Source organism: Diadema antillarum, unplaced genomic scaffold (genome assembly GCF_040938485.1).
Source record: "Diadema antillarum isolate AM-2024a unplaced genomic scaffold, OU_Dant_1.0 scf00000087, whole genome shotgun sequence".
Classification (NCBI taxonomy): domain Eukaryota; kingdom Metazoa; phylum Echinodermata; class Echinoidea; order Diadematoida; family Diadematidae; genus Diadema; species Diadema antillarum.
Window position 1 is genome coordinate 1,577,553 of NW_027270976.1, and position 25,994 is coordinate 1,603,546.

Genomic DNA, 25,994 nt, shown 5'->3' on the forward strand with positions numbered 1-25,994 from the left:
GCAGGGACCACAACATTCCAGATCAGAGCTTTTATCACCTGACATGTCTAAATCAATGAAAATCTCTCTCTATATATTAAAAGGCTTCATGCCAAGAACCGATTTGGTGTAATATTTACATCTTCCATCTGTGTACCATGTCACTGCTTCATGAATTGCTGTCAAGGAGTAAATTCTGTGCCTTTTTAGTGCCATGCTTGCTAACATGAGAAATTATATATTACATGCTTTGCTGAGATCAAATATGAATTGTGCAGATTATGTATGCAGTCAAAATTGAATTGATGTGGGTGCCCATTATCTCACAAGTAGACCCATGTCATTGGTGTTCTTATTGAGAGTAGCTTGGCAGTCATTTTGAAATAATTGCTTTCACTGAAAGAAGGACAGAACTTTCCCAGCATTGAAAAGATGATGATGCTCCAAGATTGGAAAGAATCAAAGAGACAGAGAAACGAACGGAGAAGGAGAGAAGTAGAGTGTACATTAGTCGCTGCTGGTTTGCATTCAAATAGAGGTGTGTAGGGAAGGTGATTGCTTTCTTCCTATTAGCCTGGGAGGAAATAAATGCCACTGGAGACAGGATAATGGCAGTAGATTAAATGGAGATGGGGAAAGGAAGGGGTAAAACGAGTGAGAGGGAGAGGGAGATGTGATCAAGAAATAATGGCCACTGGTCAGCCAGGAGCTATTTGTGATGGGGAATTGGGTTTTCTAGATTGCTCCAAATCATATGAAGCCTACATGTACGTGCCTTCATGCCCCCCACCCCACAGAATGTGAACTACATGTAGAAATTGATCAGGTTTGTCAAATGTTAGTGACCAGACCAGTATGTTTGCTTGGTGTTCTGTTGGCTTCATGTGTCTACTGGTATCATGCAGGGCTGCTTTACGTCACTACTAGCTGCTAAACACAGGCACGATTGAAACTCATGGATACGGCTGTATTGTGTAGGTCCTTGCTTGATTCTGTCATTACTTTTGTTGAGTATGTATCTGGTTACATAATGTGTGAACTAGCAAACTCATAGACAAGGGACATTAGCTGAAAATATACCAGATGTACATGTTAATGTTGTGGTTGTAATGATTGATCAATCTAATCATATCTTAACTCAATGACTCATGATCAATTCATATCTTAACATGTTATTTATGATAATCATGTAACAGTGATCTCAGAAGTTTCGTAAGTGGAGAATACTGTGAGAATTCAGTCGATATGAAAGGAAATTACTGAATGCTTCCAGTCCCCTCTCTGTTATTTTTAGTGAGCCCAAAGTTAATAACCTGCTGCCCTATGAATAACAAATGTCATCTTCAAGTATGGAATTTTTATTGGAAATGATTCAAATGGGCTTTCCCAAGAGTGCTACTGTCCTGAGGAAGGATTGTGATAAGAAAGTGAAATGGAAAGTTGCTCCAGGTTTTGTGGTGCGATGATATTTGTATAACACGTCCTCAAAAGGAATATGTGTAGTAATGATGTCACAATACACTGTCACATTCATTGGATGGAAGTATTCTCTTCAGTGTGCCGTGAATTAGCAAGGAGCCCCAGTGTCTTAATTTAAACCTTGAAGGGAGTCAGGCCCGCAATCAATTACAATCTGGATTCCTTGGAGGTTGGAGCTCCACTGATGAAGACTCTGAGAAGTCATTGAGATAAGCAAAATGTTAATTGGTCATAAATATGATCTATTCCTGATTTACTGCTCCCATCCCAGAGATAACCCACAGTCTCTACATAGTCTGTGATGTTCCGTGTCATGTTTCATGGATTGGAAACCATCACTGGTTGATTAAAAAAAAAAAAAAAAAATGGCGTAGGCTTAATATCCCCCACGTTCCTGTTTTGCCTTTGTATACATGTATCACAGTATGTATGATGTTGAAATTAATGAGAACATTGCACTTCATGAACTAATCACTTGCTCAAGATGACTCTGTAAGAGGAAATATACAGGCTGAACTTTGTTTACAAGTGTACACTGTATGTACTATAATAGTTCCTGAAGTTCCCTTTTTATTAGTGATGGACTAAATTAAATTATGTTGTGATACATGAAATACATGTACCGTTTCCAAATGAATGTGCTAGAAATCTTTACATGCTTTGCAAAAAGAAGTCCCTGAATATATGTTCAAATGATAACATAATTCACTTTCTTCTGAAGGCTCTTTCAGCCAACAGTTTACAAGTCTTTCACTGTATACATAGTCCTTTTTTTTTCACCCGTGATCTCCTTCACAGTGTTTTATTCTGATTAAGTTGGCTTGGCATCAAAGTACAACTTAAACGCAGATGTTTAAGTACTTTACAGGAAAGTAGTTCTCTGACCCCCAATGACAGATGATTCATTGTGTGTACAACCCAAATTGTTTGTGATATGAGAAATGCTTCAGATGCTTGATGCTATTCAATTTTCTTTTCCTGTTTTTCTCTCCATCACTTTCTTTTTCTTTTCATCTCTCTCTCTCTCTCTGTTCGCACTCTCTCTCTCTCTCTCTCACACACACACACACACATGCAAATTTTAACACATTTCTCCCTGATATTTACTTCTTTCTCCCTCCCCTGTCGGCCATGTCCTGTCAATCCTGGTCCGCCCCCCATCTCAACCCCACTCATTCCGGCACCGCCCATCCCGTCCTCACCTAGATCCACCACGGGTAGCAAGCAGAGCTCTTCCTCACATTCTGGAGCTGAGGGGGATGAGACGGAAGAGGACCCAGTCATGGAACTCTCACACAGCTTGCTGCTCAATGAGGAGGCCCTGGCCCAGATCGCAGACTCCAAGAAGCCCATCTTTGTCTTCGAGTGGCTCCGCTTCTTGGACAAAGTCTTGGTTGCGGCAAACAGAGTAAGATTCTTTACAAAAGGTTCCTTAATGAATATTTACATTATCATTACTTGCATGAATTGAACTTTTGGCTGCATGCCGATTACAGGTCTGTCTTCACATGTGAGTGGCCTCACTTAGGACAAAATCTTATTTGCAGCAAACAGAATGATGCTTTGTCAAAATCTTAGATCTTAAAGTTTATTGTGTTTCATTTGTTGTTTTGATGTATTGGTTATAGCCGAGATTATAGACTCGAGGGAAGCCCATGTCTTTTGGTAGGTGTTTCTTCTTCCTTTGGGAATTCCTGTTACCGGATACAGTACAAGGCTTCTGAAGTTCTATGAAATTTCCTTGGTACTGTAACCTGACTAGAGCAATGTTAAATTTTGGCAAGTACAGAGTATGTTGCATAGATTTTTGTTGACTGTGGTCAAGCCCTCAAGCACAATTTAGTTTATTTGGTTTATCTATTTATTCACAGAAGATGAAACACTTGCTTTCAGCTTACAGCTGGTTTTTTGCAAGTCTGTTAAAATACAAAATATTTATAAATAGATAAAACATGGTGACATTGTATATGAAACACATACTTCAGAGTACAAAATAATGTTCACTTGCAGTGGTAAGTAAAAGGTAAAATTGAATAGGTATCATGGAAAACACATTTGCAAATGAAAAGTAGAGAGGATGCAGCATTATTCATTTAAAAGGATTGAGATGTAGATAGATAAATAAAGTGCAAGATATGATAACTCTTGAACTGAAGAAGAAGAAGAAGAAGAAGAAGAAGAAGAAGAAACAAATTATACATATTGTTATGAATTTACTCTTTAGATGACAGATATTAATCCTTCTTTTTTAGAGGTAGAAAGTGGTCATTTAATTGTTTTGAAAATGATTTTTTTTTTCAGTTACCTTTGGTGTAAAGTTATGAATTTTGTAAACTGATGCACAATGACTCTTTGGATATGATTAATTAGGTTACCACTTTTCTTTCAGAGTTTAAAGATATTGATATTCAAAGGATGAAATGTATCTAAAAAAAGAAGATATATCTGTATAGTTTTGCAGCTCCTCACTTCTTTTAATGATAGTCTTTTTTAATGAAGAAATGACATGCTGGTTCAAAGTATATACTCTGCATATCATACGGGTATCACCTGTTAGAGGTGGACTACTGTAAAAGTGGAAATTTTCGCGGTGTGGAAATTTTCGCGCATTTCGCGCTACCAGACGCTAGCATGAAAATAAAAGCACATGAATATTTTTGCATGCCGTATGTTCCAGTAGTTAATGTCCTGATTCCGTGGAATTAAAAACATGTGAAATCCATCTTACCCGGCTGAGCATGAAAAATTACTCCTGCGAAAATATCCACTTTTACAGTATAACACTTTCGTACCTGCATGAGTTATATTTTTCCCAAAAGATTTTATTTTCCTTCAGCGCTGCAGGCTGAGCCACACACTGTGAAGAAAAAAATTGTCTCGATGGGAAAATATAACTCCCAAGTTTGATATCACATGTGTTGTATTACAATGGTAGACAGGACAATATTTGTTATCATATGGTCTGCAATTGTACGTACACACTTCATATCATTCTAGCTCCATAGACAACCAGTCAAATTCTGAAAATTTATTAGCTGACCTGATGTCACTATTCACAGTATAATGATTTCGATCATCACTGGTTTTGTCACTTGGTTGTAGTTTGATCCATCATTGATCGGTATATGTTTTGACCACCTAATGTATTTTTGTCAGTGGTGGTGAGTTATACCCCTTTCAGGTAATCGTGGATGCGGATAATAGGAGCAATAAGTCGTAAAATTTTGATTACATGAACGGGAGAGGAGTGAAAAAGTGTGCATTATTTTGATGCTGCTATTATCCGCATTATTGCAGCGTGAGGAGTTGATCGAGAATACATGAACGCGTTTTACGACTTATGCGCACTAACATTCCACAGTTCGGTCAAAGGTCACTCGATTTCCCGCACAACCGCTGATTGCTGAGCTTGAGCGAGAGCTGTGCATACACGTGAGTATATATCACCGGAAACATTACGTCATTATAGAGGCGTGCGCAGTAACCATGACAAATACTCCCGTCTTTTGCACCGTTATATGAACGGGCGCTCGTAAAAGTAGTGCGCACTTCATGGGATATATGAACGCGATTTTGATTACTTCATCCGCATTATTTGGATGCGGATAATTGAACCGTGATTACCTGAAAGGGGTATTATTCTCATGATGACCCCTTGGCCTAGGGACTGAGTTACAAAATGCACTTTAGACCCTGGGGAGAATTTCTGTGTTACAGGAAATAAGGTGGCCTTCCTGTTATCTAGAAATAAATCACAATGTGATAAATGCTGCAATTCTACAATTTACACACACCTCAGCAAACAGAGTGCAATGTACAGCCCCTCCCAGCAAAATGTATGCAAAATATTTCTGTCAAAGTGATCGTAGGCAGGCAGAGCAAGACTAACAATATGTCCCTCGATTTCAGTTGCTTCTTATCTGAATATCTCTTTCAAATTCATGAGGTTTATTAAAGGACAAACTGAATATGATTAATGTTAAGAATACATGTCAATGCTATAATGATCAAATCTGACCAAGTTGTCTAGTGTGGTTAATTTTTCCCATTTTCTCTTCATTCTGCAAGTGTGAAATGAGCCACAAGAGGATAGTTTTGTTTTCTGGTGCTGTATCTAAAAGATCGTCAATCCATCATACTTATCTGTCATATTCTGTAATCGACAAAAACTATTCTTGGAGTCAGTTGTTGTTGGACTGTTATAATATGTAATTGACAGACCCCCTGTTAACACGTTTAGTCTTGGACTGCTGCCCTGCCATGAGATGGAACGTTCAGGGAGGTATAAACCATGAAAGGAGCACATGTCAGTTGGCTTGCAAGGAATATTGAGACAATAACACCTGATCAGGAGACAATGCCAAATGTATCTGAAATGAGTTCCTATTCACTAGCTTTAGCCAGTCTGAACTGAGTCTATCCTTTCCTGTGTGAAATGCAGGGCTGCTCTACCATATACAACATAACATGGTCTATTTAGCCCTGCTTCCCTCACAGTGCCAAGCGATGCTATTCCCCGACTCTTCCCCTCCTCCCGCAATACACGCAAATGAATGAAAACATGTTGGTAATTTCACGCTTCTGTTGCACTGTAGATTGGCTACTGGCTGCAGTACATGTACATGGTGGTTGCAGCGAATGTCAGCAAAGCATGCCACCTTGCTGGGGTGAAGAAGATATTGAGATCTATGAATTTGCTACTGTTTTGATTGCACAGCAGTATTTTTTCTATGTTTTGGGGAAAGGCTTTACCTTTGTATTAACACATCTTATTGAATTTATCACAGCTTTAAAGGGAGAAATGTTTCATGATAAGGGAGTTCTGTTATTGTAACTCACATTACAGAAGTTTTCTGCATTCAAGGTCATTATTCAGCAGCAATTCTTCAGGAATGAATGGCATTATATACCCAGCTGCAGCGAATGATGCACATAAACATGAAGTTCCAGTATTGTCTTTACGCAAGATGTTGGGAAAACAAGACACCTGTCATTCAAATGAAATCGCAACTCATTTTTTATGACATACCTTTTTGTTCATTACCCCAATGTCACACTATATTGAAATAATGAATTCAACAGTTTTGTCTCATAATGATTGGAAAGACCACTGGTATTCTCAAAAATGAAATAAAAATAGAAATTACATTAATTTCTAAGCTTTAACATGCCACTTCAGCTGTGAATTTGCATACCTTATATGCTATAGTAACTATAAATGTTATCTATTGCCAAGCCAAGCTGTATCAAGAAAATTACTACCTATCAAGGAATAAGGAGAGAATTAAAGGTGTTTTTTTTTTGGTTTTTTTTTGTTTTATTGAAGCAACCAGAAGATTGATTTAGATTTGATTATTGCGTGATGCTAAAAGACTCTTTCAAGGGAATGTTAGTGAAGTTGTGATTCCTTTTGTAGATTTTCAGGTAACTTATTTAGTGATGAACAAATTATTGGGATTGAAGGTTTTGTTGATAAACCAAAGTAAGGTAATTAAAATGCTTCTGATCAGGAAATGTTGACCTTTTGAATTTCTGATGTCTTCAAATCTGTATTTAATCTAGATATCACTTATGTCATTTACAAGTAGAGCATTGTAGTACATGTATTTGTCCATTCTTCCTGAGAATGTAATCTGTGAATTTGAATTTATGATTTATTTTAAAGCAATTCTGTGGGTTGATTTTTTTTTTCTTTGTCTGAGCAAGGAGGTAACCTCCTTGCTCTATATCTCAGTTTGTTGTATAGTCACAGTACCTTTGGGTTCTGATAGTCTCTAGAATAGGTCAGATGGTAGTCAAGCTGTATCCACTCTACATTATTAATATTCCAAATGGTTGGTGTGCAAGTGGGGAGACTCACTGCCAATTATGCATTCCCACACAAATTAGAATCACCCGGATGTGTCTCTCCCGTGCAATTCAAACCTGCCCTACATAATCTATAACACAAAACTGATGACTCACTTTTACCATTCAAACACTTTCTTCTTCCTTCGACCTGGGGGTGGGGTGAAGGGAAGTCAGATGTTGTGGTGTCTGAATGTTCCGCCTTCTCCGACATATGAGACTGTGCAAATACTGTGAGAGAGAGAGGAGAGGAGTGAATATGTCTGGTGTAGGGATTGCGGAGGTAGGGGCTCCTCTCTACACTTGCGGCATGCTGTGTGCATAACTTGAGGAATCAATGCGCTGGTGTAGTCCAATAGCTCTGTCTAATAGCTTGCCCTGAGGCAGTTCATTTCCCTCACTTCTACTGTCCTCTTCGATTATATGTGATACCTCTTCTGTTTCATCCTAGGAGAAATTTTAAGGCCCCCTCCCTTTCAAAGGTTATCAGACGAAATCTGCAGAAGTAGGTTAATGGTATTGCAATTTGTGAATTATCATAATTAATTTTTTGATGAATTGTTCCTTATCTAACTTTGTTCACAGCATACAGAGCATTTGATTCACCTCTATGAATTTACAGTGGTAATTCACATAGAAAAAATGAGATACACTGTACAAATACAATAGTGAGATACACTGTACAATCTATTTCCTTGGGGAAAGTAGCCTGTGACGTTCTTGAGGACAAAAGACAAGTGTAGCAGGAAATTCCAAGAAGCTGACTTTACTCTTTGGTCATCACTGTCATGCATTTGATTGTAGTTTGTGCAACTACACGGTGTATTGCATAGAGATAATGCATTGTTTGTTCATAATTTTTTATTCTTAATTTGTTATTGTTGTAAATGGGAATTTATTCATGAACCTCCTGTTGTCAAGTTAAGAAGCTTGCGTCCAGCACTGAAATACAAATGCCAGCACTAATTCTGTCATCTTTCATCCACTATACTCATAGATTTTGGGATTGTCAGAAAACAATAAGAAGATAAAAAGGTTGAATTGCTCTGTGTAGGACCCACAGCATGTCCTCCCTTATCCATGCATTGAACTGTGTAAAAAGATATGTATTGATTTTATTATCTACAAAGTACTCTCAATACAATCATCAAGTAGCAGCATCAGCAACAACAAAAACAACAACCAGGAACTGTTATTTGTTCCAAGTAATTTTGATTGTGAGCTCCATAAAGTAATTACTTGGTACTATGCACAGCAATTTCATGAAGTGGTTTACAACAGTTTTGACAACCGGTAATTGCAGTTTCCATGAAAGCAACTGAGCTGTAACAAATCAACTGTAGCTATATCAGTTGTTGCTATGGTAACTAAAGTTCTTCTATTGTGGAGTGATTGCAAATGCATCCCTATGAAATGTTGGCCACAGAGGGCCGTACTGTGTGTATATGGGCAGTACTTGGGATAGGAGCTCAGATAGAGAGGGATTTGCTTTCTCTTCTGGTATGTTTGATATGAAAATATGAACAAGGTATGCTAGCCAGAGAGACTGTAGCGGAATGTGTCGTCTACCTGGAACGCATGCTTGTCTTAACATAGTCATTTCACAAAATGTATTTACCATAGGACTGGCGTCATCGCGCTTGTTTGCCCAGCAGTGCTGCGATCTTGATACCCACTGTATGAAGCACAGGAGATTTAATTTTCTCAAGATGAATTTAATCACTCTAAGTGCTACGTAGTATATGTGAATCACACTCACAGAAGATGCATTTAGGAAATTTAGTATGATTAAATTTTATACATGGTTTTGCCATTCAACAAGATAATGCTGCTTACCTATGATGATTAGTCAGTTATCTTAGAGTCAATGCCATGATGTCTTCTAGTCACCCTTTAATTGATTAAAAAATGACTATATAAACTACGTGATAGAGGTATTAAGAAATGAGAGACTCGGATAAATCATTTAATAGTGATAAAGACTTTATAGCAGGGCTAGACTATGTTTGTGTAATAGTGTTCATGAGCAATGAAGTTTAAATAGGATGATGGTCCGATGTTCAACTACATTTGAACTCTGAAGTGATTACATGATGACAAGATGTATGTATGTGTCTATAGTCCCAGATACCTTGAGTACACACTGTGCAGCCTTTTGTTAGGCCGACTGTCAAATGTTCTTACCATGTTGAGTGGCTGTCATCTAATTGTTTATGTCTGTGTCTGTGATTGCTCTTTTCTTTCTCCAGTTGGCCTAACGCTCCCCTCTTTGTAGTCTTGCTTCAAGTCTGTTGCAGCTTTTTCTGAACCAACATCAAGCATATTCAATTTGTAAACATCACTCTGCACACAGCATCATGCCCCATGAGCATGACTAGAAGATAGATACATCAGTGGAAAAAGCCTCCCTCTAGACTAAGCATTCATTGCATTACACCTGGTTAGTGTTGTAGACGTCCAAAGCCATGGGATCAGGCTAGCATTATCTATTTATATACCCCCATGTTCTCTCCCTTGCCCTGTACCGGTGTATTTACATTACAGTCCCCTGAGTTTATTGCGGTACACCCTATTATTCTCTTTCTCCTCCTTTCATGTCAATTTCCTTTCTTTTCTTGGAACTTGTCACTGATGCATTCCCTCCCTCCCTGTCTCCCCTCTCTCCTCCTCTCCTCCTCCTCCTCAGCAACCCTTCCTCCCCCTGAGCGATGTATTAACGATACTCCCTTCCCAATCGTGGTAGTTAATGGAGCATCGCCTTCAGCTTCTAATAGCTGCCATGTATGATATGGCAATTGAAAACAGTTCCATGCTAGTTTTAAAAACCACATCATCCTCAATAGGACTGTCAGTTAGATATAAACAGTCGTAACATGTCAGTTTATTGCTCTGATGAGGTGTACCGCAACCCTCCTGAACCATTTCTTCTCCCTGCAAGTTTCTGCAGGTGAATCTACTGCCACGCACTGCGGCAGACAAAATTCCAAGAAATACATTGAAGCTTCTCATCTGGGAAATTAAGCTGCTGTAAAAATGCCATGCACTGTTTACTGCATGAAGGCACAAATAGCACAATATCTTCTTTGAAAATTCTGCCTTCTTTCCCCACCAATCTTATAAAAACAAACAAACAAACAAACAAACAAACAAACAAACTTGGTCCTTTTCACATGCCCCTGCTTGGTTGCAGGCTTGTGTACCACAGTTACATCACAATGTTCATCCGAGGCCAACTCTGCAATCCCTGAAAAAACAACAACAACAACAACAACACCAAATAAGAAATGTACAACTGCAAACGCTGTGCTGATTTCTCGAACCAGAACCTATCGGGTGAAATCTGCAAATTTCCAGGCAGGGAAGATTGAAAGATGAGTTAGGGTGGAAATGAGAGTCTCAGAGGATTATCGAATATTTCTTCTGATATATTTTTATATTTGCAGTGACAGTCATTTGACTTCATTTGATTGATGCAAAAAACAAAAACAAAGCGAAGGCATGGGCAATTCAGATGATAGGCATGGTATGTATGTTAATAAGTAATGAATAGATACTGAGGTCTTTTGGTTCATTATGATTATGGTGTAATTCCAGTGCAGCTCTTCAGATGTGTAGATAATTTGCTTTATAAATCAAATATCAATCATATTTGTGTATTCTGCACAATTTCAGCTCTTTACATGAAAGACAAACTGCTGCTCTATGGGATTTGTGTGCATTATATGGTGCAAAATTGTGACTTTGGCAAGCTAAGAGTTCAAAAATGTTTTAGGAAGAGTATGAACTTGTACATCTAATGCTAGGGTATGTCTGATAAAGTATAATACAAGTTTGAGAAAGGCTTTATTTGGTTTCTTCTTTTATGTCTATGTATCAAGCTGTTCAGTGGAGTTGTTAGTATAGAAGCAGAGCTCAATTTGAGGAGACCCTCGTCCCAACCCCTCCCTGGGTTGTATGAGATGTCATGTGATAGAAACTAAAACAAAGAAACAGACTTGAATCACCATCCAGTGGGTTATATTTACAGTTGTTCTCAGACTATAGCTGAAGATATTTCATTTCAGCTGCCAGTATTCACTTAGACAAAGTCAGTGCTATGTAAGTAGCATTTTCTAAACTTCAGAACTTGACAGTGTTCACGGAAGTATCAAAATAACCATGGAGCTCATCACTGGATTTGCTTCCGAGTGTTAAAGCATGTACTTACGACCTACATTGTAGTTTGACAGTGAACACAGGAGTCCTGTTCATTACCACCATGTCATACACTACTTTATATAAAACTCACTGTATTTGGCTTGCCTTTTGGTAATGCCATCTCCAAAAAAAAAAGGGGGGGAGGAATTGGGATACAAAAATTTGAACAGAATCCAAGCATGACACAATGATCAATGGAGGAAAATGTATTTGAAATTACAAAGTGTCGATAAAAAGATCTAAAATCTGTTAGCTCTTGACTAAAATCTGTTAGCTCTTGACTGTGATATTCTCAGTTTCATATTGTCTCTCAAGAAGTACTAGATATTTCAGTAGTCCAACGCTTGAATAGGATAGAAGAGCTCCGGTGAATGCTATGTAGCTGTGTTTAAAGTGATATATTGTTTTCATTTAAAACATGGGCATGAGGTGAGATCAGCAAGACATGAATCAGACATGAGCTGGAAAATGCTGATCTATTATCTGCACGTGCCTGGCTACAGCTCTGCATATTAATATCCTTATTATGAAATGCCTTGGTACAAGGAGTTGTCACTTGTTTAATTACAGCGCCATCATGCTGCCTTCCTTGGTGATGGAAGTGACGGGTGCATCACATATTGTTATCTCTCATGTTCACTCCAAGCAGTTTAGCAATGCTTCATGTATCAACTCAATCGTATAAAAGCTGTTTTGTTTTGTTTTTTTTTTTTTAATGCTGATGAATCGGTTCATCTTCAAGGTGATGATATGGAAGAATGATTTCTGTACTGCTTTTGTTTTGTCTTTGAAATGAAGGAAATTCTGCAGCATGTCACTTGCTCTCTTTTACACCAGATGCAGTATTACTTCCCACCTCTTAATTAGCAATCAATGAAGGAAGTTCATGTTAGGTGGAACGAACTGACTTGGTCTGTAAGTTGCATCACACACATGCTGTTCTACTAAGTTGATGTGATTGTGAATGGCAGCTGCATTGAAAGCTAAGCTGGGAATGATCTCCTGATTAAAACCTTATTACTTCTCTCATTATTGACCTGCTCCTGCTGCTTCTGATTGAGTCAGTGACTTTCACTTCTTCCTTAAGCTTCATATGCAGAGGGATTTCATGGGTTTATACTACAGCCGTAGCTGCATCAGAGAGTATGACTACAGCTTCATGTAGTACATTCAATGTGTTTAAGAAATGTTGTAGAGCAGGGTTATTTCTTCAGGAATTGCTTCATCAACTTGATGAGTCATGGTTGAAGAATGTCCAAGGTTGTCATGCCATGTGTTGGTAAAGTTCAAGGTGTAGGTATAGACATAGATGTTATGAAAAACTTAGCTATTAATTATCTGAGATGTTGCTGTCAGTGTTGTCATAGGGCACTTTAATATCCTACACAGTAATGTACACCAATTTCACTCTCTGGGGAAAGTTTCTGCTATTCTTCTTGTCCGTATCTGTCTGCATTTTGACTCACAAACACTTGAAAGGAACAGAGCAACCCATATCTTGCTTGGTTTCTTACTCCTTTCTGTGCTAAGGTATCCATGCTGTGAAGTAGGCAATGTCTATAGTCTAGAGATTCAAGAAGTTAGAATCAAGGTCACATTCATCCATAAATAGCTTTTACTCTTTGCCAGGATTTAACACTTCCATGCTAATCTAGCTTTTAAATCTGTTGGAACCACAGGTATACCTGTGCTAAAATTTGGTGGTGCTGTGGCAAGGTTTGGACATGTAATTCTGATGTTCCCAGAAATGATGAAATTGGATACTGGTCAGTTGGCATTTTGTTCCCACCCTTGATTGAAATGAATGGAGCTTCATAATCAAAGATTAGCAGATCTCAGAAAGGCAAATCTATAGCTGTCAATGAAAATATCATGGGTGGATTTTAGCATTACAGTACTAGTTCTCTGCATGTTATAGCTTGAATAAAGGTTGATTGCACTTTCCACCATCTCAGGGTACTTTTGAGCACCTCAGGGCTCACTCATATTTCACAATATACATGTAACAATGATCTTGCTTATTTCTAGTCTTCTCCCAAAGAGGCACAGTTTTTGAAGTTGGGACTACTTCCAATTTTTCGCTTTAACTTGCTCATTAATTTTCATCAATCCTTTTTGAGATTTTGTTTATAGTATTGTCTGAAGATTTATATTGTTCAATCTAATCAAGTCTTACTTGAAAGTGTCATTGTGTTTCAGTTGCATTGGCTGTTACACAATACTGATGTCCATCTAACCTTCAAATGATGGTGTAGCTTTGAGCCTGACAGCTGTTGCAAAGTGCATGATTGTCACATTCCCATTACATTTTTCTAGGATATATTGTACTAGCTAAAAGGTGCTAACTTTTTGAGAACAATCAAGCCACGTGTGAACAAGCCTTGTGTGAGAGGCAGGGTGTCCATTGGGTATTGAGTGAAAGAAGGTCAACCTGACATGGATTCCTCTCAGCATCCTTTCCATCCAGCATCAGCTTTCCCCATGTGGTTGAAAACAGAGACATTCTGTGAGTAACCACCATTTGGATTCCCAGTGACTTAGGCACTGCAGAAAGCTGCATATTTTTTTCCGGCATTCCTGCAGGGGACAAGTTGCAATATTGGCCCCACGCATACTTGTACCTAGATGCATTAGTATTTACGCAAGTATGAGATATCATTTTACTGTAAGAGATTGAATTTATATGAAAATGACGTGAAGGTATAAAACTGGCAGTAAGTTTAGATTCAGCATTTGTATTGTCTCTTGTTCAGAAATTACATCTTGCATTCTTGATTTTATTTCTTGACTCTGCCATATTGATGGTGGTGTAACCAACATCAGTTCAGTATTTCTGTCTGTCAGTGGAGAGGGCTGAAAATAATCATCCTAGCACGTTAGTTCCTGCTGATTAGTCATTTAGCATCCCAATATGTGTCGTGTCACCTTTGCTTTGCAGTCTTGACAGTAAAGCATACCACGTCCTTCACAAGTCTATGCCTAAATGTTTATGACGGACATCGTTGCAATAGACCAAGTTGACATCAAGTTGATATCAAGCTATCAATTTGTATCAAAGCAGCAAGGTCTTTAGAATCACTTTCTTTGCGCACCGGTGAAGTTATCAGCATACGCTTTCTGCTCTTTCCACATGTACAGGAGATTAATGTATCGTGACCTGAAATTCTGCCTGCTATGTCTTGACAGTCATTTAGAGTGACAGTAATGCTGACTGCAGTCCAAGGCGCACACTGATTAAATTTTCAGAGGGAGTAATTGGATTGGAGATTGAATGACAAAAGGTTGTATGTACGCTGTCTCATGACTCTTGGGTGCACTGCGGCTTCTGGATGCACTGCAGCCAAGCCCTCTGACATCTGAATGTCCAGGGTGATGGAGATCAAGCAAGCTAGAATGCATAACCTCATTTGGATCAAAGAGGGCACTGTGTCAACCTGTTCCTTAGCAGTAGCTTACTGTATAAGCTTTTATTTTGGCGTACAGATATTTTCGCAAATGAGCAGGTCACGGACATTTTCGCGAGATTTTTTTTTTTTGCGAATTGACATGAGGCTATTGTAAGTGCACTATGAGCCTAGCGCATGGTGACATTTTTGCGTAAATCGAGGTCCAACAGTGATTTGCGAAATTCATGAAAATTAATCCTCGCAAAAATAACAGGTCTTATACAGTATACTGTAAAAGTGGAAATTTTCGCGCATTTCGCGCAACCAGAAACTAGCGCGAAAATAAAAGCATGTGAATATTTTTGCTTGCCATATGTTCCTGTGCATGATGTCTTGATTCCGCGGAATTGAAAACACGCGAAACTCTTCTGACCAGGCCAAACGCGAAAAATTAGTCGCGTGAAAATATCCACTTTTACAGTATACTGTACGAGCATGCTAAAGAGACTATGAAAGATTATGGATGTTCTTTTAATAGCAGTATTTCAGGTACTGATAATTCTCTGTACAGTCTTATCCATTTCTTCTAGTTGGGATAGTTCAAACTGTCCACATAAAATGATCCTTAGCAAGTTAACTTTCAATGTAAATATCTTCCTTCACTGAAAGTGATCCACCTTCTTTTCAAAATCAGCTGTGTAAGCACTTGAAGTTAAACCATTTAATTGGTAAGAAGTTGAACAGTTTATTCCATAAGAAATTTCGAATGCATTGTGTCATGTACATAGAAAATGGTTCTCTTTCTGATTTACTTCTGAGTAGCATTGATAAAAGGGTACATAGTAAATTCATTGTGATGTGTAGCAAGAAATCTCCAATGTTTTGAAAATACACATGTTACACTAACAAGGACTTGGCAATTAACCAAACAATTAGTATGAGAAGCATGATTTGATACAGTAAACCATCAGCATGGTATTTTTGTTCAATTCTGAGGTACAGAGAAAAATGGCTCTGCATAATAAGATCATTTTGTTGAATTTTTTTTTTCTGTAGCATCCATTAACTGTAAGTCTTTTCATGCTAGACTGCAGTCATTCTTATTGCAAATAAATGTCAGTATCTTCTTCCCTGCATGATAATCCCTTTAATGGAAGAGTCTGTAGTTGTACTGAGATGCATTACTGCCTGGGCTCTGACATTTAGATAGGGTAATGCCTAATTAGGTTGTTTCAGTAGCAATCCTATGTGCGTAGGCACAATTAGCGACCAATCCCAAATCCCTTTATACTGTGTCATTTATAGGTTGTGTTTCTTTTTTTTTTCTAGTACTGATTTCTAGAAGGCAAGCTGAATTTGCTGATGAAATTTTTCATTTTGTCAAGAAACTAGACAAATAAAATCACCTGTGTGCTAAACCTTGTTCGACTTCCATACAATTTTTCCTCCAGTTTGGAGGTATTGATTTGCTTGCATCCTTTTATGTGGCAAGGCGTTGCAAGTCAAGGCATCCTCCATACAGTGACTGATGCAGATTTCTTGCTATCATAGTAGAAAAATTCCATCTGTGTAAAGATTTATTTTTTCTACATTGTATACTTCTATATTATCATTAACTGTCCAATAAAATGCTTGCAACCTAATAGTTTAATTTGAAGGTCCAATTGCCCATTCTTCCTGTAATGTTAGTAGTTTCAACCAAATCGTAATCTATATCAGAGGTAATCAAATTTTGTTTGCTGTTGGTTCCAGTTGATCATCTGATGGCTACAAGATTCATATGCTGCACATGAAGAGTATAGATCAAAATCACAGAAAGTACCTCACCCAGGAAGTTTAGAAACTGTGACACCACTCAGAGAGATGTCATGAATATCGTCCTTACTCGGCTTTCAGTCTTTTGATTGTTGAAAGCATTTAAGCATGGTGCTTGAAGCACTTTACCCTTTTATCCTGTTGTGAAACTTTGTAAGATCTTAAAATTAACTTATGTCATTGCGTGCCTGTAATTTGCAGGGTATGCAGTATTCATGCAAACACTGTATTGGATACATTTTTCTCTCCCCATTCGACAGATTTTGACAGTTAGGTTTCATGATGGGGCAACTGTCATAGGCATCTTTATTTTGACTGAATTCATTCAAACAATACTTACCTTGTAAAAACTTAACTCTAGAAAAGATGGTAGCTGTCATTTCAACTCTCAAGAATATCGTGATTATTAGAAATGAATACCCCCTCCCCACCCATTTGTTTTTCTTTAACATTTTGAATTCACCCACAAAATAAAAGATAAATAGATAAATCAGTGAATAATTGCTATTTGAATGATAGGTGAGAGTGCTGAGTCATAAGCAGCACACTTGCATCAATTCTTACTCTTGATAAGATACATGTATTAGTGAATATCTCCAACAGTGTCTTCAAGTATCATACCTGCTGCAGTGTAGCTATTAGTGTAAAAATGGTGAAGAGAAGTATAATTTTTAGCTCACCTGAGCCAAAGGCTCAAGTGAGCTATTGCGATCGCCCTTCGTCCGGCGTCCGTCGTGCGTCGTGCGTCGTGCGTCGTCCGTCGTCCGTCGTCCGTCGTCCGTCGTCCGTCGTCCGTCGTGCGTCGTCCGTCGTGCGTCGTGCGTAAACTTTTTACATTTTCATCTTCTTCTTGAAAACCCCAAGACCGATTTTCATCAAACTTGGCAGGTAGCATCCCTAGGGGGTTAGGAACTCAATTTGTTAAAATGGGCACCATGCCCCACCCAGGGGGCCCCCAGGGGGGCCCAAACCCCCCAAAATTAAGGAATCTGTAAAAATCTTCTTCTCTAGAACCAGAAGTGATAGAGCTAAGTTAATACTATGAGTTAGTACATTGATGACTGTAGTTTCAAGTTTGTTCATGGCAGAATCAGGGGTGCCCCCCTTGGGACCCAGGGGAGGGGGGTGGGGAAGGGTTCTAATGGGGCCTAAATTGTACATTTTCATCTTCTTCTTGAGAACCCCATGACCCATTTTCACCAAACTTGGCAGGTAGCATCCCTAGGGGGTTAGGAACTCAATTTGTTAAAATGGGCACCATGCCCCACCCAGGGGGCCCTCAGGGGGCCCAAGCCCCCCAAAATTAAGGATTCTGCAAAAATCTTCTTCTCTAGAACCAGAAGTGATAGTGCTTAGTTAATACTATGAGTTAGTACATTGATGACTGTAGTTTCAAGTTTGTTCATGGCAGAATCAGGGGTGCCCCCCTTGGGACCCAGGGGAGGGGGTGAGGAGGGGTCCTAATGGGGCCTAAATTGTACATTTTTATCGTCTTCTTGAGAACCCCATGACCCATTTTCACCAAACTTGGCAGGTAGCATCCCTAGGGGGTTAGGATCTCAATTTGTTAAAATGGGCACCATGCCCCACCCAGGGGGCCCCCAGGGGTCCCAAACCCCCCAAATGAAGGAATCTTTATAAATCTTCTCTAGAATCAGAAGTTATAGAGCTGAGATAATACTATGAGTGAGTACATTAATGACTGTCGTTTCAAGTTTGTTCATAGGAGATCCAGGGGTGCCCCTCTTGGGTGGGGGGGGGGGGGGGGGTGGTTGGAAGGGTCCAAATGGGGGCCTGAATTGTACATTTTCATCTTCTTCCTGAAAACCTCATGATGGATTTTTGTCAAACTTGGCAGGTAGCATCCCTAGGGGGTCAGGATCTCAATTTATCAAAATGGGCACCATGCCCCACCCAGAGGGCCCCAGGGGCCCCAATCCCCCCAAATTAAGGAATCTTAAAAAAAATTGGGCCTTTATTGTACATTTTCATCTTCTACTTGAGAATGCCTGGTCAAATTTTGGTAGAGCTGTGAATAATTTAGGTTAGTGACTGCGTGAAAGGTGAACTTGCGATACTCAGGTGAGCGCTAGACCCGCGGGTCTCTTGTCTACAGTAGGATGCAGTCATCTACAATGAAAACTGTGACTGTGTAATCTTGAAGTCAATCAGGATGGGTTTCTTTCCTCCATTCATTGATTGCCAAAGTAGATAACAGCAGAATGGCAATCTCTGTCTCTCAATGACAGTAATATATTAAACATTATCTGCCATCAGATTCTTTTGAACGTCAAGAGCAGAGCTAAACTGCAAAGTAACTGTGTTGTCCAAACCATTAAAGGCAGTGCCACTCTCTTGCAAATGCTCTTAACAATACTAATGGAAGTAGAATATTTAGATGCCTTTGCGCTGATATAATAGATACAGTCCACCTTGCCCAAGTCGAATCTATTTGAACTGAAGAAATAGCTTCGACTTAGAGAAAATTTGACTTATGAGGGGTTAAAATCAATAGAATATAAAGGGAAGAGGACTTGAAAAGACCTTCGACTTAGGCGATTATTCGACTTATGCGAGGTGGACTTAAGCAAGGTTGAATGTATGTCTTGTATGTGTTTTTATAAGAAATTGGTTATAGAAGTGCATTTTTGATGAGCTGAGATGGCATTTCAGCTTCAGTAAGCATACTGCTTGTTTCTTTCAAATCACAATGTAGCCCTGATGGAGAGAAGTCAAAGTTCATACAAACCTAACAGTCATGGCATGTCCCTAGTGAGCTACCAGGTTAATGCAACAACTTAAACATCCTTACATTTTTCACTTTAGTTTAACTAACTGCATGAATAATCTCTCACTTTCATTGAATTTTCTATCATATTGTGATGTGACAACTTGTATAACAACATTTGAAACTTATTACACCGAGTCTTACAATTGTACATCTATTTATGCCGACAATGGCAGACGCTGATGACACGACATGGCATTGTTATCTCGATCTAACTGTGAGAATCTCGTTGAGTTTAAAACCTTCTTTTTAATACCTCTGTTATATCATTGTGTTTTGTTTGGTTTTGATTGTTTTGGGGTTTTTTTTTTTCTTTGCTCTTCCAGTCAGACATCAAAGAATCTCAGGCCAAACTGGTCAAGCAGTTGACCGCTCAGATATCCCAGTCACCGGGGCCTCCAACCAGAAAGCTCCTTGGCAAGTGCATTGCTACCGTGTTCCATGTTGGAGATACCATGGCACTCTACCAGACGACAAATCTCTGCAATGACATCATTAAGAGCAAGGATGACTCTCCCAGCTATCTGCCCACCAGACTGTAAGTACATCATCCATTGCCATGGCAACAAAGGGAGGGGGGAGAAGGGGATTTAACATCACCTGTGAAAATTCCATCATGGTGAAATACATGTCTGTATACTGTCTGGTCTTGTAGGCAAGGGTGCCAGGAAAAAATAGGAGAGCCTTCATTTCATTATGTAAGATAATTTTAAATTTGTCACCAGAAATCTTGATTTAAGAAGTAATTTATGAAGTTGGTAGAACTGTGAATGCTATATTGTTAAAATGTTGAATATTTCTACATTTTTAAGTATTGGCTGTACAAAGTGAGTATTGCCATGCGCAGAAAGTATGTTTGAAAAAATATCAGGTTTACAGAATGAGCAGGATGAAAGCTTTGAACAAAGATTAAATGATTTGTGCAGTTTCCAGATTACACATGTCCCTTAGAACATGATGACTTTGAAGGGGATTTTTTTTTTTTAACATGTACAATGAAACAGAGGACATGAATGTTGCTTTCTGTCTCCATTTATGTCATTTTGATCCATCTACACATATCACTTACTTCTTGTTTGGTGCAGCTGCAAAGTTGAAAATTAACACAGGCACATACGACCTTTCAGATTTGATCAAATTCAGTAAATATCTCGCAGTTGAACATTATCATATTATATGTAAAGTATATGAGAGAGAACAACTCCCATAATGCAGACTAGTATTATTACAAAGGGCAATGGGTTCGAATTGTTGCCGTAGTTAAATGGTCGTCATAGTAGCGCTTTGAGTTTGTTCAGCACCCAGGGGTTAATGTTGTGATCAGTAAACCCTATTACCAGTCCTCATGAGGCCTGTAAGTAGAGTGTGCCCTGGCAATCATCCGCTATGGACTCTGTGTCTTGATAATGAATTAATAATGCCAAGAGAGCTACCACTCTGGGGAAAGAGAGAGTCAGTGTCTTGTATATTTAATCATTTTCTAGCGGAGGAAAACATCTCATTTATTTCCCCTTGACCTGATCAGCTCATTCAAGGAGGAGCTTTGCTTGAATGCAGTCAGTGCTCACATCATTCGCTCTGTTCTCTCCAAAAACATGCTGTATGTGGAAGATTTAGACATAGTACATAATATATGCTTTCTAGTATATATTATTGTAGATGCAAATTATCACCCTTTGTTTGACCTGTTGAAAATATATTATTATATTTGGTATGTATTATATATATTTGATATATATTGCATATAACTGTGGATGTTATAAATTGTTTGACAGAAATAACACAAAAGATATAGTTAATAGAGAGGTTTGTGTGTGTGTGTGTGTGTGTGTGTGTGTGTTTGTGTTTAAACAAGACTTTTAATGTAACACTTCTAGTAAATTCAGCTTTTGATAACGTTGATTAGATTACTTCATGATATTTCTTTCCTAAAGCACGTATTCTATGCATCTGCATAGGTCAGGGCAAATTTGGCCTCACCGATAAGAATTATATTTCAAAAGCTGTCAAAGACAGTGTTATCAAAATTCAATCAAACATCCATAGAGCAGATGTAACTATCCTATATCAAAGTCTCCATGGCATTCTAGGTTGTGTGTTTTGTTTTTTTATATCGTCTTTTCTTCTTTTCTGTTTTTTTTTTCATTGGTGAATCCTGGGTTAGTTTCAGTAGCGGTATCTGGAAAACCTGATACATGTAGTTGTCTGCCAGATGTTAGCCAGTGTGGCATGGGGCACAGATTGTGCTGGCTTGCAGATTACATTTTCCCTTTCGTTTGTGCCGCCCTCGTTTTTTACTCTTGCTGCAATAAAAAAAGAGAAATCCCTCCCCCAGGGTAGAAAGCTGTGTAAATGTCTGTAGCAAAGACCTCTATAGGGTCGTACATGTAGAGTGCCAGTTGAAAAAAACAGATGATATTTCAAATCTTTTAGGTCTAAGTTTTCTCCAAGTTAGCTGGGTGGGAGGAGTGAATTCAATGGTAGGGATTTTTAAGCATTTGAAGCATATTATATTATTTATTTTTCCCCTCAGGAATGGCCATATCCAAGTTGATGATAGTTTGTTGATTAAGCCTGTCATAACCATATGGCATGAGTGTCATGTACAATGGCAGTGGCACTCAGAGACGGTGGCACCAAGAGGATTAGGAAGCTACCCAGCAGTGAAGATTAAGATATTTAAAAACTTCTCTGCATAATGAGAAGCTAACTAAACTAGTTTAGTGCAGACTCCATAAACATAGATGGGACTATGTATGGACATTTTACGAGAGCCACATTTTGTTTCAAATTTACTTTGTCTTCCTGGATCCAGTGAAATTCATCCTCTTTTCATATTTGAATCTTATTATTTGTCTGAACTCAAAAAAAAAAGGGTTTTGCAATACAACTGCATTGCAATGTGCTTTGCCAGAATATTATGAAATATATGGAAAGCTGTCAAGCATATTTCTTTGCATGTATACATCAAAATGCTCTATGTTTTCATTAACTTCGCCTTATTGCTGTAGATTATATTGTACTGTAAATGTCAATAGTTTTGCACGGTTAATTTTCATACTGAGCAGCTCAAAAACATATTCGTGGGTTCTTGAATTTGAACTGTGCAATTGTCAACCAGTTTAGCATGTACAGCGAAAATTGTGAAGATATTTATGCAGGTTTTAGAATTTGCAGTAGCCAAAAGTAGCATGAAATACTCCAAAATTAATGTACCGCAAAATTTTTGCATTTGCATTATTACTGGGGAAAGGTTGATCCATTGAATTTCCAGTAATCTTGTGTATATTATGGCATTCGTGGCCAGTTGAGTGATTGTCATAGTGATGATGGTTGGTTAGGGATGCCCATGAACAGATGTAAACAATGATGAAACAAGCTGTTCTGTGACCTGTCTTAAAGTACAGTGCAGACTATCAGATGTTAGCTGTCTATTCTATCGGGCAAAGTCATATATTTCCACATCGCAAAGGTCATGTACATCTGTGATATAATACTTTGGGGGAAAAAGGTATTTTGGCATGTAGGATGGTGGTATGCCTAAAGAATGTTTCCTTGAAAGTTTGTCTTGATACATGTATCAACTTAACCCATTCAGAGCAATTTGGTTTGTAGCCAAGGCATGCACTGCTATTTGGTTCGGCCGACTCTTGTTATAAGAAAGTCCTAGGGACTGGCAGTTTTCTTTTGTTATTTCAAAATTTTGTCATAACCGAAGAAGTAAAATGTATATTAGATATGTAAACAATCATTTTGAGACCTGAATTTTTACTTTGTCATGACAACATTTTCTTATTACTGTGTTCGGGAGTGCACTGTACTTGGTTAATGAAAGTATTGCTATAGGCCCCAATTTACTGAACAACAATAGAAATATTCAGTAAGAAGTCTATGAAGAGGATATTGGCTGATGTAGTATTTTTGCTTTCTCCCTTCTTCTCTATCTACACTACCTACCCCTTTTGGTCTTTATCTGCCATCTTTCTTCTTTTTCTACCCTGTATACTGCATGTCTATTTCTTCTTCTATCCCTTCATCATTGGTCTATATCCAATCTTTTATCTGATTTCTTTCCACCCTTTTCACTGTCCATTCCTCTCCCATCCCTTCTGTCTCTCTGTATCGGTGTACCTGTCTTGCCACCCTTTCTCTATCCATCTCTTACTCATCTTTTTTTCTTTCTATCTCTCCATCTCTCTGTTCTCCCTACGTAGAGCTGCTGTGGCTGTTTTGGGAAAGATGTACCAGCTGCTTGGACGTCTCATGGGCAGCTCCTACTCAGAGACCATCCAGAGCCTTATTAAGGCTCTGAAAAATGCAGAGGTAAAATGCACCTACCATCTAGAATGTACAGTCCATTAGTTTTTTTCTGACATAACCCTTAAAAGAAATTGGTGTGGATTGAGCGTTTAATCTTCATGCAAGCCCACTTCAGTTGAAATTCAAAATAAATGATGTTATTAGATTGTTATATATTGTTATTCTATTATATGATGTATTATATATTTTTGTTCTTCATGTTCATGTTCCTATTAACATAAAAAAGAATTGGATGCTTTGTCATTCAGTGGAAAAGAATGATTGAGAGAGATGATGAGTTTTTTTTTATTTTGCATATTTTCGATAATCTTTGATATTCGATTTTCTTCGTATGCTAGAGAGGGATTTATCCCAACATTTGGGTTTTTGTGTCAATTATGATTGTTACAGAGTTGAAAAGCAGATTATTGTAAATATTTTTTCTGTGGTTGTTTTAAGGAAATTGCATTATGGCACAGGAGAAGGTCGCAGTAATCTAATTATGCGTTCTAAGCGTGGGATGAATTTGCCCCCTCAGCACACTTTTTGTTTTGTGTTTCATACCAAAGATAAAAACAACCCAGTGACGTCTACGTAATTTATATCAATGTTGTTTATATGTCATCCTAGCTCTGCCTCTTGAGTTGATTTCATAACCTTGTTGAGTCTGGATATGTTGTTTTATTCATCATCCAACCTGCACTTGGCGACTGTGCAATTCATCTTGAACCTTTTCCCTGTGTGAACAAGTGGCATGATATATTTCATTTCCAAACCCTCCGCAGTCCACCGGGCGATGCGAGATCATGTGGTGTCTACAGAAGATCCTCCAAGGTCTGGGCAGTGTGACCCAGCCCCACCACAGAGACATCTACAAGGCTGCCCGGAGTGCCCTGCAGGACCGAACCATGGCAGTCAGGGTGTCTGCCTCCAAGGTATGCCTGCCACTAGACTATGATATCATATCCCCTGTTCAGACGCAAGCCAGTTTATACCAAAGCTTGATAAAGAAGTGAACGTATAAAGAATCATCGTATAGCAGACAGACCATTCAGACGCTAATCTCGACCATTCTGGAAAATGTCGTATAAATGTGCAGTTTCCCCATATTGTCATGAGTGACAGCTTTGGGGCCCCGCCCAGTTATACCGTTCTATGGTCGCCATACATTCAGACGCACAATGGACACAATGGAATGCTGATTCGTTATCGAGTTCTAGTTCGAAGCGATGCTCTGACCGTTGTTTCGTTATATGCTGTTTCGTTAGTCGGCGTTCAAGACGTATAAATATTGTATAGCTATACCGTTTTGGTATAGCTATACCGTTCTAGTATAAAGTTCTTGCATCTGAACACCCTGATAGACTGATGGTGGTCCCCTGGGGCCAGAGCTCTATCAGACTCTGCCTTTCGGAGTCAGAGAGTTCTTTCCAGGGCATAGTGAGAGAGCCGAGAGAGTCCTCAAATTGAACCGGAACTAGGCCCCCAGACTCAATCAATACTGTGTATTTAGACACCTGCCTTGATTTCTTTAGTTGCAGACACCTGCAACTTCTCAGGCAAGCAAAGCCCCTTGGCTTTAGGTGTCACTTTGGTGTGGAGATGTGTAGGGTTACCGGTCATTGCCTTTAGGATGAGCTGTTGCCATGGTTTCATGGGAGGAAGGGGATTACAAATGAATCTGTTATCCTGTGGATGAGCTTAATGAGATGTGGTTGGAATGTCCCAGAGAGTTTGGTGTGCTCTGAAAGTTGGCTTATACCGGATAATTATAACATAGAAAATATATTTCTCTGATGGGAATGTCATCAGAAGTATTGATTACCCACTTGAATAAAATTTGTGAAAAGTTAATTTATTCACAGTGAGTTGTTGATCTTTGGTGGAAGGGAACAAATTCTTCATCAGGCTTACTGCCCATTATTACCTCCGCCAAGGGAGGAGGTTATGTTTTCGTTACCGTTGGTTTGTTCGTTCGTTCGTTCGTTCGTTCGTTCGTTTGTCCGTGTGCAAAGTAACTCAAAAAGTAGTGAACGGATTGAGATGAAACTTGCAGGAAAGGTTGAGAATGACACGAGTAACAAACGATTAACTTGTGGTAGTGATCCGAGAATTTTGGGGGAATTTATGAAGGATTTTGATATTTTGGCAGGTAGGGTCAATGAACTTGGGAGTTCAGGCTGCGCGTATTTGAGGTTTGCATG

The 25,994-nt window shown here is 38.8% G+C and overlaps 1 protein-coding gene across 1 annotated transcript in view; it reads left to right on the forward strand.

Annotated features, from left to right (window-relative positions):
• Nucleotides 1-25,994, forward strand: part of LOC139718059 (HEAT repeat-containing protein 5B-like) — a 75,863-nt gene that overhangs the window by 21,023 nt on the left and 28,846 nt on the right. Inside the window, exons 3-6 of the mRNA XM_071629552.1 lie at nucleotides 2,665-2,866; nucleotides 19,818-20,029; nucleotides 23,706-23,814; nucleotides 24,576-24,725. Coding sequence (XP_071485653.1) covers nucleotides 2,741-2,866; nucleotides 19,818-20,029; nucleotides 23,706-23,814; nucleotides 24,576-24,725 — 597 coding nt within the window. The 5' untranslated portion in view covers nucleotides 2,665-2,740. The remainder of the gene's footprint in view (nucleotides 1-2,664; nucleotides 2,867-19,817; nucleotides 20,030-23,705; nucleotides 23,815-24,575; nucleotides 24,726-25,994) is intronic.